The sequence below is a fragment of the Musa acuminata genome, chromosome BXJ3-5 (assembly GCF_036884655.1).
Source record: "Musa acuminata AAA Group cultivar baxijiao chromosome BXJ3-5, Cavendish_Baxijiao_AAA, whole genome shotgun sequence".
NCBI lineage: Eukaryota > Viridiplantae > Streptophyta > Magnoliopsida > Zingiberales > Musaceae > Musa > Musa acuminata.
In genome coordinates this window covers 36,878,140-36,891,570 of record NC_088353.1, presented here as the reverse complement: position 1 = coordinate 36,891,570, position 13,431 = coordinate 36,878,140, and the positions used below count along the sequence as shown (strand labels likewise).

The following is a 13,431-nucleotide window of genomic DNA, read 5'->3' as shown; positions in this document are numbered from 1 at the left end:
TTCCTTGCAGATTTATCGGTTCTCCTTTTCTTGTTGAGGATACTAAAATAACACCGTATGTGCTGATGGGCTGAATTGGAGATGGAGTTGGATTTCAAATGGACTGTGTCTTTCTTTTACTAGAGAGAGTTCGGCCCTTCTGTGGCTATGCAACAACCCAAGATTGAGCTTCATTTTTATTAATTTAGGTAATTAAATTTCTCAGGTTTGGTATAAACTTTGGTCTTTCCATAGTGATTTCATTATAATATTACAAGATTCTCATGTGTTGATATAGTCCAAAATCAAATCATATCATTCGTTTGTCTAAATAATAGAAGATAAGAATAATTATTGAAGAAGTTTTATTTAAAGATTTTTCTCTCCTATTAATACAGATAAGAAGGAAGGATTTGCCTTAATAGAATAGAAAATTTTCTTCAATGCAATAGAGAAATTTCCTCGTATAGTTGAAGAAATCTTATCTTCTATCACAAAAGACTCATCTACTCCTTATAAATCCATTCGATACGACCCGAGAATAGTATTACAATAAATATTCTTGTAAAAGTAAGTACAAAAATTATATATATATATTTCGAGATAAAATTATTATATAAAAAATTATAATTATGAGTAAGAGAGATTTAATTGATTCACTTCATAAGTTTGAATTATTGGTATAAAATATTTAAATATAAATTAATTATTGTCTTTGATGTGAGGCTAAACCGATGTATGACCACATTCAATATCAACACCATCGTTTGTTGTTGACGTCACATGGATATTTGTGTTGACTAAAATAAAGCATTTTATTGACTATGCTTGTGATATAACCCGAGTTATACTTTGACTACGTAACAATGACAATAATTTGCTTGTCGATCACATATTAGTCGTGTTAGTCGAATCCTACAGAAAACGTAGCACGAGTTCACGTGATCCGTTCCCAGGACAAACACGAACTCTTTTGTCATTTGACTGAGCTTTTTCTGTACCAGTGAGGGGGAGTGGGAGGTAGACGAGACGCTCCTCACCCTTGCTGTCACTCGACCTCTACCCACAGCAAAGCAGGTTGTGATCCCCGAAATCTATCTCGAAGAGCAAACAAAAGCCAAACATGATGAGACCATGATGGAAAAGGGATCTCGTCGACTATGACCCTTGCGAATCTCACGCTCCCACCAGGTGTTCGACGGAGAGTCGCAGAAACAACCAAGAACAATTCTCTTTATGTAGGGAGGGGGATTTCCTCTTGAGGTCCTCTCCTGTTATTGATGGAGGCCGGTTGCTTCGAAGGACGTACGCCTCGACACAGAAACCAGGGTCTACTCTCGGGTCTACTACGCGCTTCGACACCGAAACCATGGCTTCCTCGTCTTCTGCGCCTCGGGGCTAAAAGCTTCGACAGAAGCTGTCGATGACTGCTGGTGTCAGCTGATGTGCTGCAAGCTTTGCGAACCCCTCTCGCTCCTTGCTCGATGTATTGTCGCCATTGTGAAGCTAAACCATCACTCTTGCTTCTCTGCCTGCAGCCCTTTCCCATCCATGTCTTCCCATGTATTCCCAACTTGTCTTTTCCTCTCAGTAGACCTTGGTTGACCCACCTTGATTCTTGATCCCTCTCTCTCTCTCCTCTGAGTTGGCCGCCTTATTTATCTTGAGAACAAGCGTAGTGCAGTCGGCTCCATTTCTTCATTCTTCGTCTCAAGACCTCTTCCAAGCGTATCTCGTTGTATCTATCGCTGTTCTCGTCTTCGGCTCTCTTGTGACAGTCACCTGTAATGGATGCAACTGTTGAGCATCTTGAGCAACCTCCACCACCTCCACACTCCTCCTCCACCTTTATAACCAGCTTCCCGATCTTGGCCACCACCATCTTTGGCATGCTCACCACGGCCATCCTCCTCGTTAGCTACTACGTCTTCGTCATCAAGTGCAGCCCCAGCTGGCGCCGCTCCGACATCCTCCGCCGCGTTTTCTCTTCCACCCATTTCCGCCGCCATCGCCACCTCTACGTACCTCCCGTCGACCACGCCTTTACTTCTGGATTCCGTGGCCTCGATCCTTCTGTCATCCGCTCGATTCCTGTCGTCAAATTCACGAAAGCCAGAGACGACGACGCTGACACCGACCAGAGAATGTCCTTTCGAGATTGCGCGGTCTGTTTGAATGAGTTCCGAGAGGAGGAAAGGCTCAAGCTGCTTCCCAACTGCTCTCATGCCTTCCACATCGACTGCATTGATACCTGGCTCCAGTTCAACGCGAAATGCCCGCTCTGCCGGTCGGATATCGCGAGTTCTCCCATCGGCTTGGCCATGGATCGCATCATAGTTCTCGCCCCTCGGACTGAGCAGAGTGGAGGCACGGTGATCGAGGTCGGCGATGAAGTTGGTGGCGGCCAGAGCTCGAGCGAGGAGGGTACTGATCCGTTGCCGAGGAAGAATTGGTGGAAGTATCACAAAGTGGGGAGCATGGGGGACGAATGCATTGATGTCAGGTCGAAGGATGAGCAGTTCTGCGTGCAGCCTATACGGAGGTCACTCTCCATGGACTCGTCTACTGATAGGCAGCTTTACCTTTCAGTCCAGGAGATCCTGAGACGAAAGCAACACTGCTGTTTTGAAGGAGGCAATGACGAAGGAAGCAGTAGCGACGTTTGGGGTGGAGACGGTGGCGAGACCGGACGATTTCGGCGGTCTTTCTTCTCGTTTGGCCGGAGCTCGAGAAGCTCCGTCCTTCCACTGCAGCGTCATGCGTGATGCATGAGATCTTAGCTGCTGCACTGCTGACAACGTCTCTGATCTCCTGCTTTGTAATGTGTTATTGAAGCCTGAAAGAGAGAGTCTGCAGTAGACTCTCATGCAAACGTAGGTGTTAGAGAAGCTCAAGAGAAATGTAGTGCTGCTTGCAGTGGGCATGATTAAGGCTATTAAAAGTTCCTTAAAACTTCTTTTATCTTGCGAATTGGAGCTTGTAAACCTGCATGAGACAAGTGTCAGCACATGAAGACAAAATCCATGCAATTGCCATGTCAAGGAAGGGAACTTTCTTCAAACAAAAGTGAAGGGTTGCAGAGGAACAGTCTTCACCCACTCAAATTTATGGGCTTGTCAAACAAGTAGAAAGTTGGCAAGAAATCTACTTACTGTAACTTCACAACATACTTCCACGATTCTTACTATTTTCTTACACTAGCAATAGATCTACACAGGATTTGAATCATTGAATCCTTGTGATCTCTAACCATATGAATCATTGAATCCTTGCAACAGGAAAAGAATTGTGGAAGGTTGATCAGATGTATGTTTTCCTCTTTCTATTTTCCTCCCACTGTTCTCGACCATACAGAGACCATCCTTCCCTTTGTTCAGAACAGCTCTTCTTCTGTGTGCCATGAGCAGCCTCCCCCACATGTGCACATCACAGGGAACTGTGCCTACCTATGTGTTGTCTATTATAATTGCCTCAACACTGCGCGCATGCATGTGCCTCTGTTGATGTACTGGGAGTTGTCATGAATGCACTCATGACAGCCTAAAGATGCAAACTAACAGTGGAAGGTGTCCATGGTGCTTGGCCCCCCATCACTTGGGGAAAGCTCCTTTGTGGTTCCCCCATCTGCTGTGGAACTGCCACTGTAATCCAAGGAAAGCTATGGCATGCCACTAATGTTGTATGGTGCTGAATTGTGATGATCGAGAGAGAGAGAGAGAGAGAGAGAGTCGGTTTGTGCACTCAGTAGGATACTTATTGCCATGGTGGTAAACATTCATTGGGACCAGAAAAGGTGAGGTAATGGAGAAATAACTGTACCTCACAATACATGTTGCAGAGTAATTGAGAGGAATGGTTTGCAGACACCACAAGGACCAAACGCATACAGAGGAGATGGATAGCTAGATTGACAGACGGATAGATATAGATAGGGAGAGGCTGGTCCTGCACTAAGAACTCATTGGGTGCATCACAAACGATCGATGATGTTTCATGAGAAGGGAAAACTTACTGAGACTTGAGAAGAATGATCTGAGCCTGCCCAATTGAAGGAAAATGATGAGATAAAACAAATATATGGTAGTGGTAAATCTCAACAAGGACAAAATACTTGAAGATATCCCTCTTCTTTGGTTTATACCTAATGATAATCTATTCTTCATTCAACTTGATTCATCTTGCAGAATTGTCTTGTTAGTCCTCATAATCAAGACAACTGTATGAGACTAAACAATGAACATGAGATACTTGGGTTAAGGAATTGATGATGAGGTAAGGGAATGGCGCAAGAAGCCAATTGTTTCAGCTAAGGAGACTTGCTTTGGACAGTGGAAAGCAACATGGTAAGGCCAACTACAGGAAAACAAGCTGTGGGTAGATAGTGTCACACAAAGATTACATTTGCATTGGTCATTGGAAATTGCATAGAGAAGTACACTGCAAAAGGCACTCTCTGGGGAACACCAGCATCAACAGCAAGGACCTGCGGGCAAATGACACTGTTCAAACTTATGGGAGAGTCTGAGGCATATGACTACAATCTCAGTGCATTCACTCCCAAGGCATATGACAGAGGAGGCAGCTCATCCCTGAAAACTCACCTGCATGTTGCTGTGTCCATGAAGTCATTAACAGTTCTACACTTAACCCGTGCCCATCTCTCTCTTCATCCAAAAGCCTTGGTATATGATGTGTATCATCAGCAAGAAGCTCATGTGGAGTTCATTGTTTAGTTTCTCTATCTACTAAATCCATCTCCCATTAGAAAAGTCCATGAAGTCATGAACAGTTCCATCTCTCTCTCTTCGTCATATATGTATAATCAGCAAGAAGCTCACGTAGAGCCCATCGCTTAGTGTCTCCATCTTCTAAATCCATCTCTCTTTAGAAGAGCAAATGAAGTCATGAGCAGTTCCAGACACAACCAGTGCCTCTCTCTCTCATCATAAAATAACTCAATATATGACATGTACGTATCGTCAGCAACAAGCTCATGTGATTACTCTTTGCACGAAGGATCTATACAGTCTCTTATCAGTGGATATATGTGGGCTAGAAAGATGGGTAAAGCCCGATATAAAAGAATTTTTTTTTATTTTTTTTTGAATAATGGTAAATGAGGAAGATGAGATTTGATTTTAGGACTTTACACATATTTATCGTCAAAACTAGCTGACACACATGAGAAGAAACAAGAGAGAGAGAGAGAGAGAGTTGCCACAACGATAAGATTTCCATTCAACCGGATCATAAATAATTGTAATTCAAATGTGAAGGTGTTGTTGGTGAATTTTATTTCCATCATTTCCATGTAACTACATACAACAAATATGATTACATAATTCTTCACCTAATATCACAACAGTAGCAACAAAAAAAAAAATCAAATCATCCTTATCTTATTTGTAATAATGTGTAATATGTGACTGAAAACTAGACAAACAAATATTAATTAGATAGTCGATGATCTATATAATGTTTTGCATCGTCCGAGGAGGATAAAATCCCAGTGATGCATTTTTCTTAAATTCATTTGTTGGAGTCTAAATTATAAACGATCACTCCATATTATATTATTTGATCGTAGGCTGTTAGTCATATTAGGTTAATTATTTGCTCCCGTCGTGGAATCCTATTTTTCTTTTGGAAACTTAAGTTGTTTTTGTTGAATCTTAGATTTTGATGATAAAATCAATTGGTAAATTATTTGATCATATAGATATGATAAAATCAATTGGTAAATTATTTGATCAAATCTATATGTTAAGAAAAGTGTACAGGATTAACTATGATAGCGATCAAGACATAAAACAAAATGAAGTATCAGAATGAAGATCGAGATTTCATTAGAAGTTCGAGAATTCATCGGAAATCCGAAGGTTCGTTGAAAATGTTACCAGAATTGATCGAGAAGAAGCTCATTGGAACTCGCCAAGAAGATCATCATAAAGTATAGGAGTTTGCCAGAAGTCCGTTGAAAGAATACTGAGAGATTATCGGAAGTTCACTGGAATATTACTGGAAGCTCATTGGAAGAAACCTAGATTTACCATGCTTGTTTTGTTTAGTGTATACCTTAAAAATTATAGTTAGCTTATAATTAGGATTAGGTTTGTGAGGTAATCTCATTAACTCTATTAATGGCCAACTGGGCCTATAATTGGATTGGTTTGGGCCGGATTCAAGGCCCAACCAGGTTGCTGGACCTTGTTTGACGGTGGCATCGCCAGACTGGGGTGCTGGAATCGCCTAGGGAATGGTCTCCTATGTAATTTTTGCGGTGGTACTGCCTTGTCAGGTGGTGATATCGCGAAAACTCAATATCTGAGACTCTATCAGACAATGGTACCGTCAGACTAGGTGATGGTATCACTTAGTGTCAAAGTATCAAGCGGTGGTACCGCCCAGTACTAATGGTACCACCGCTAGTATCTTAGAAACCTAAGATAAGACACTTTTTGGCTCTAATTTTGGAATCATTGGAGTATATAAATACCCCATCCCTTTTCTGCATCAAAGGGCAACAAAATGATATCTAAGTATGGAAAAATCTTTAAGTGTTGGGTTTAAAAAGTATTGTAAAAGTACAATTGTTCTCTTCGTCTTTCTGTTTAGTTTTATAATCATCCAATAAGAGGTGTGAGACTTGTAAGGGTTATCTCATAAACCTGTGAAAAGGTGAAAGCGCTGTAAAAAGGTGGTTGGTCTTCGCCTATTGCAGGAGGACCATTAGTGGACACTGGTGACCTCGACGGAGGAGGAATTGGAAGTGGATGTAGGTCGCAACGACCGAACCACTATAAATTCTGACGTGTTCTTTCCATTATGCTTGTTATCTTTATTGTACTTTACTTTACTTCGTTGTAAACTGTCTAATCCTCTATTTCACTTACAAACTTATTCGAGTCTAAGTAATGGTCTTCGTCGAACTTAGAATTTCATGGAACGAAGTTTTCTGAAATCGTTAAAATTTATTATTTTTTATCCACGGTACTAATTCACCCACCTCTTTCTTAGTGTTGTTATTGATCGTGATAACTTTAAAAAAAAGTTATTTAAGAAAAGTGGCTGAAGGGTATTTTTATTTTTTTAGAATATAGCATATATAAATTTTATCTTATCTAATGGCTTGATTAATTAGATGAATTAATAAATGACTTGAGTAATTAGATGAATTGATAATTGTTGAAATTTTAATATCATATGAGAATAAGAGATTCAAAAAAATGTAATTATCTTTAATTTGCCAATTAATTTAGCTATAAAGCCTTTTATTGTCGACGGTAAGATTACGAGTTAAAACTTTCTGATAATTTTGTCTTCGTCAAATTTGATGATCATTATCAAATTTCACCACAACCAAAATTTGCTTTTTTTTTTATTATATTTGTAATGCCATCAATCTAATCCACCGAAAAGTAGAAGGCGATATAATACTGCAATCTTATAGGTTTCTTTATAAAAATAAAATAAAAGGTCAAAAACCCAAACAATAACTCCCATAGTATAATTATTACATAATTTAATTTATAATTAATCAACCCATAGGATATATATATATATAAAATATTCTAAATTGTAACCAATTCAAGTTCATGATATTTATAATTATTAAATAAACTGATTACATAATTCGAGTCCTAATCGGTCCACCATGCATTTGCTATGTAACTCTAAAAAAATTAAGAGATAGTCGTACGAACAAATCACAAAATTTAATACAAATAAATAATTTAAAAAATAAATTTTTTATACATTTAAGATATATTTATAAAATATTTATAAACATCAGATATCTTCTTTATGCTCATATAATTTATAAAGTTTAAACTTTATATATATATATATATATATATATATATATATATAATCATAACTTAACATAAAATATTTAAATATCAACAAGATTTCGACAAGGCATATCCAAGCCACGTCAGGATGTGTAGGGAGACCGATTTGTATGCAGAAGAGGGGCAGAGAGGAAGAAAGGGAGAGAAGCGAAGCCAAAACAGAACACCGACTCGTGGGCGCACGCAGCGGAAGCGAGATGAAGGTGATGGTCGCCGTCAAGCGGGTGGTCGATTACGCTGTTAAGATCCGGGTGAAGCCCGACAAGGTACGATGTCCCTTCGCGACCACCACCCTCCATCGCTCAACCTAGGGTTCTGACGGGGGCCGCCGCCTTTCCCAGAGCGGGGTCGAGACGAGCAACGTGAAGATGTCGATGAACCCCTTCTGCGAGATCGCCCTCGAGGAGGCCCTCCGCATCCGGGAGGCCGGCGCCGCCGCCGAGGTCGTCGCCGTCTCCGTCGGCCCCGCCCAGTGTGTCGACACCCTTCGCACCGCCCTCGCCATGGGCGCCGACCGTGCCGTCCACGTCGACGCCGGTGCGGCGCCGGTTCTCCCCCTCTCCGTGGCTAAGATTTTGAAGGCACTCGTCCAGGTGGAGCAGCCTGGGCTCTTGATCCTCGGCAAGCAGGTATCGGAATTGGATCCAAGCTTCTGTTATCTATCTTGAATCAAACCAATGTTGGGTTCTTGACACGTGGGGCCCGTTTAATTTCAATCTTTATTCCTATAATTAAAGATTAGAGAAGTGGAGTACTGTGTTCTTTCACTGTTTTGCTTGCCTTATGAATTAAAAGCGAGTTTTTGTGTGTTCTTATTAGTGATTGTGGTATTAGAATTGCTATCTGTTTCAGGGCTAATATTCGGGTGAGAAAAATAACATCTTTGGTCTGCTTTTGATGTTAATTCTTGGATATTAGGAAATGGATGACCGTCTTTTTTACACTGTTTAGGTTGCCTTATGAACCAAAGATGAGACTTTGAGTGTTCTTGTTAGTGATCACTGTATTACGGTTGTTAATTGTATTGGGGATAATATTCTGATGAGAAAATAACACCAAGTTGTTCAGAGTGGCTTTGGGTGTTAATGTTATCTATATTTTAGTTAGTCATGAACTCTTAGCGGTTGGTATTTGATTATTTTTCTCAAGTATTGCACATCACTTAACATGGCTAAAAGCATGGTTTTGAATATATGTCTGGTGCCAATATCTGTTATCGATTTGGACTGGTATGGTGCTGGTATACCAAGAAAATTCGCCAACTTGTATCTTTAGTATCACTAAAAAATAGTTGAAAAAAATGAATACTGAGTGGTACCAAACTTACTATATGTCTTGATTAAACTGGTAAATACTGAGCAGCACATACATATTTTAAATGGTACATACAACCATGGTAAAAAGTATAGTTCCTTGAGGTAGTACTTGTCAATCCCCCCAGTGATTATTGAGAAACAATAATTAGATGCCCATCATATAAATTTCAGCTTTATAAGACAACTTATGTAATCCAACTGAGTATATTTTATCAGTTAGAAATTAATACCATTTGATTAAACATAGAGTTCTGATTTTAGACTTTTGCAATATTTTGGTGATCTATTAGGATTTTGGTTTAATTGAGGCTATTGAGAACTGAAACCGTAAATTTTACAATTAACGAACATAGATTTTCTTGTGAACATGACAAGGTTCTAGGTTGGCAGAATGTAGTAAAGGATGATCATTATGCTTATCCCAATTATCAGAATAGCCTCTAGCTTGTCCATTAATTTTACAAGTCTTGTTTGATATTTAATGTCTTCCCTCTATTGATTCTTTGTTCTGTAAAAGAACAATCATTCTATTGCTTGATGTTAGCATGACATGCACAAGCCTCATTCCTGTTTGGCTAGTCAGTGCCACCTAATATCATGATTTTTCTTGGTACTTGTAAAATTATTGCTCAGTACACTTATTCTAGTGCTATATTATCCAGACATTGCATGTATTTTTGAAATCTTTTAAACTAATTAAACTTGTATTGTTTAGTTAAATCATTTATTGTTATTACATATTTGTGCAAAAAGTTTTAAGATGGATTTTTTGATCCTTGATCTAGCTAGTTGTGAAATGACTTTACTCTCTTTTGATAAGAGTTGTACTCTCTTGATTCATGTCTGAATGTTGACCTTGTAATTACATGCATCAGGCAATTGATGATGACTGCAACCAAACAGGACAAATGATAGCTGGACTACTTAGATGGCCACAAGGAACTTTTGCTTCAAAGGTCAGGCATTATAACCCAGATATATACAAAGTGGTACTCTTCCGAGTTCCCAACTTATAACCATATTATGTGATATCCCAAATCCAGTTGATCTTCGACATGCATATATCAACAGAAATCCTGAGCAGATACAGTAGTCTTTATTAAAAAAAAAAAAAGTAATCCACTTGATGTATGTCTCAGTTATGAAACACAAGTTTGTAAAAAGCATGAAAGAAGTTTGAAGACTGTTCCAGGGCCTTGAGCTATATGGAACTTTGATGATTACTTGATCCTAAGAACCATATGGAAAAATGAGATTAAGCTATAAAGCGGTTGTACACATTAATACACTGTCATACAATCATATAGATATTGAATGCTTGGTATGTCCTTTCACAGTTTCTTAAAGGTTTCTTCTTCTTTAATGAATAGAAGAGACAGAATGCACCAGCTAATATTTCCAATGAGCATAAGTTGAAGTTCTTAATACATGTACAAACAGAGGAAGATCATTTGAACTCCACCACCCTCCAATTAAAATAATGGAACCAAAGCATGAGTCCTTGTGAAAGGAAACTGAAGGAAATTATTATTACTGAAATTTTAACATGAAGGAAAAACGAACACTAATCATAGATCAGGTGTTTTACCTTTTGATTAACCCACTGTTACTTGTGCTCCTTTTAGCTGCTCCTTTAGCACTTTAAGGCAAATACATGTTTGATTATGTTTCTCAGCTTTGAAAAGCATGAATGGTCGCATAGAATTTGAGGATGTTGAGGTGGATCTATGCATATTTCTGTTGAAGCTAAGAAAGACAGGAGGCAAAAGACAGGGGAACAACTATATGAAATTCAAGTGTTTCGTCTTTACATGTTTAGTTGTGATAATTATTTAGGCTGTATTGGTCCCCTTGTGCTAACAACGTCTCTTCTTTGGAGACTGGTTTTTAAATTTAATCCAGGGATTATAAAAAGGAGTGGTGCTAAGTAAGTCAAGTAATTGGAGAAGAAAATCATGTAATGGAAGCAGTTTTAGAAGTAGGAATGTTGATGTGACACACCGCTAAAGTTTGAGACTTGTTTCCATTGAAGTTCACTTTCTCTGAACTCAAGGAATGGTTTTGTTTTGGACTTTTCATTACAATTGTTCTGCCAGTTGACATGTCATTATGGATCAAGCATTATTCTTTCATAGGACATGGGTTAAGAAGTTTTGAGTCATAAAAATGTTTATGTTGCTTATATTATATTGAAATAAAGTTCTTAATGAATAGTCATCTTTTGTAGTTTGGAAAACACATCTACTTCTCATGTTTGGGTTACTCTACTAGGAACCTTCAACATTACCATTATAAAATTTCTGAAGCAAAAACTGAAACAAGGAGAGTCGTAAAGTTCTTTTCTGATGAGTGATGAGGCTTCCAAATTATATATGTCCGGTTACTTGAAATCGGAATTTAGAACCATCCTTCTTAAAAATATATACGGATCGCAAATTGAATTATTTTTGGTATGACATACGAGAGAATGCACCAAACTGCCTTGTTATTTATATTAATGAATCACGTCCTCGGATTATATTTGAGAACCATTAAACCATACCTTGATTTATCTTTCTTTTACCCTGCACAAAATTGTACTGGAGTTATTTTTTCTTAGTGCAGATGATTTTTTGTTATATTTTATTAGATAACTGTTTCCGGCATCCATTCTATTTGTGTCTGGCATCACTGGACCATTGATCCAACTCTTGCAGAGTACCATGCTTATTCTTATTCTGTACTGGGATATTTATTTGCTTTTTTTTTCTTCTTAAGCTATTGTTTCTTGTTTCTTGATCTGTGTTCAGGTATTATTTTTTGGAGATGTTATATGTGGATAATATTTCTTTTTGCCAGAAGTTAATGTAATATTATTCAACCATCTTCATTGCTTTTAGTAGGTTGTGCTGGATAAAGAAAAACAAGTAGCAACAGTGGAAAGAGAAGTGGATGGTGGTATTGAGACTCTATCTCTAGATTTGCCAGCAGTAATCACGTAAGTTCTCATCTTTCTTTTAGCTGTTTTATTTCTTGGTTATAAGTTTTTGCCTTGATTTGCAGTCACTGGCATAATTTGGTATATACTTGAATAACAAATTCAATCAAAATCGAGCAGTTGTGTTCGAATTGGAATAATTTGGAACGCACTTGGCTAACAAATTCAATCAAATTTAGACAAGTTGTGTTTGACTCGGTGCTGAGTTATCTATTCTCATGTTCCTCCATTGCTGACTAGAGAATGGAACCCACTAACACGGCGATTGATTGTGTGATGGACCATTGTAGCTGCTATTAAATCTAGAAGCAGGTCGGACATCATAAACACTAAGAATTTTATCTTGATCAAGACTTGCTTTAGTGTGTACAAAGTTTGAATTTTCTGCCTCGATGCATCACATAAACTTGCGGAGTCTATATAGCACACCGTCTAACTTTGTTTTTCTTTAAAAAGATTTGTAAACATTATCTCAACTCAAAAAGGAGAGATAAGATTTAATTCTTATTCGGAAGTGGTATAAGGAGGAGCTTTTGTAAACATTGTTTGACTGTTTTTAGTTTGATTTCTTTATCCAATCAGTTGGATTTTCTTCTTGCTTGACGCCGGACATGGTATCAATTTTGCAGAACGGATCTGAGGTTAAATCAGCCAAGATATGCAACTCTTCCCAACATAATGAAAGCGAAATCGAAGGTCATTAAAAAAGTTACACCTGCAGAGCTGAATGTGGAGGTGAAGCCAGATCTGGAGGTGGTTCAAGTCGCAGAACCTCCCAAAAGGAAAGCCGGTGTTATCGTCTCCTCCGTGGATGAGCTCATTCACAAGTTAAAGAATGAAGCTCGTATCCTGTAAGATGTTTGATTGTTCCATCTCCAAGTGATCCGAGGTAGAAACCTTGGTCACCCTAACTGATCTCTATCAATCTTGCCTAAATCATACAAAATTCCAAGCATTTCAACAATGTAACCATTATCGCATCATCGAGCACAGAAATTATTCCTTTTGTAATGGTTGTCATTGATGCAGTTACAAATAAGGAGAGTATGTATCTTCACGAACTATATCATAATTTTATTTTATTTTTCGTATATTATAAAAATTATATGACTCCGAATTCAAGTTTGCTGAACTCAACAGGCGGCCGTCCACAAGTGGAGGTCGGCGTTGAACTGTGGGTGTTGCAGTCTAAGATTAACGCATGGATGGTTGGACATAATGCCCACTTGGAATTATCACGTGAGATGAGATAGATGATGCTGGCTTTGTAACTGTTCTTAATTTTTACCTCTTGCTTAATACTATTTTA

General features: G+C 38.5%; 2 protein-coding genes across 2 annotated transcripts; both read left to right on the top strand.

Moving 5' to 3' along the window:
* The first annotated feature begins 993 nt into the window (after positions 1–993).
* LOC103985948 (RING-H2 finger protein ATL16) lies at positions 994–2,931 on the top strand. Its single transcript, XM_009403801.3, has one exon. It carries the CDS (start codon positions 1,767–1,769, stop codon positions 2,742–2,744), a length of 978 nt encoding a protein of 325 aa, XP_009402076.2. The 5' UTR covers positions 994–1,766; the 3' UTR covers positions 2,745–2,931.
* Positions 2,932–7,919: 4,988 nt separating this feature from the next.
* Positions 7,920–13,186, top strand: LOC103985743 (electron transfer flavoprotein subunit beta, mitochondrial). Its single transcript, XM_009403549.3, has 5 exons — positions 7,920–8,095; positions 8,171–8,458; positions 10,021–10,101; positions 12,028–12,122; positions 12,752–13,186. Exons 1-5 carry the CDS (start codon positions 7,940–7,942, stop codon positions 12,975–12,977), a joined length of 846 nt encoding a protein of 281 aa, XP_009401824.2. The 5' UTR covers positions 7,920–7,939; the 3' UTR covers positions 12,978–13,186.
* The last annotated feature ends 245 nt before the right edge of the window (positions 13,187–13,431 follow it).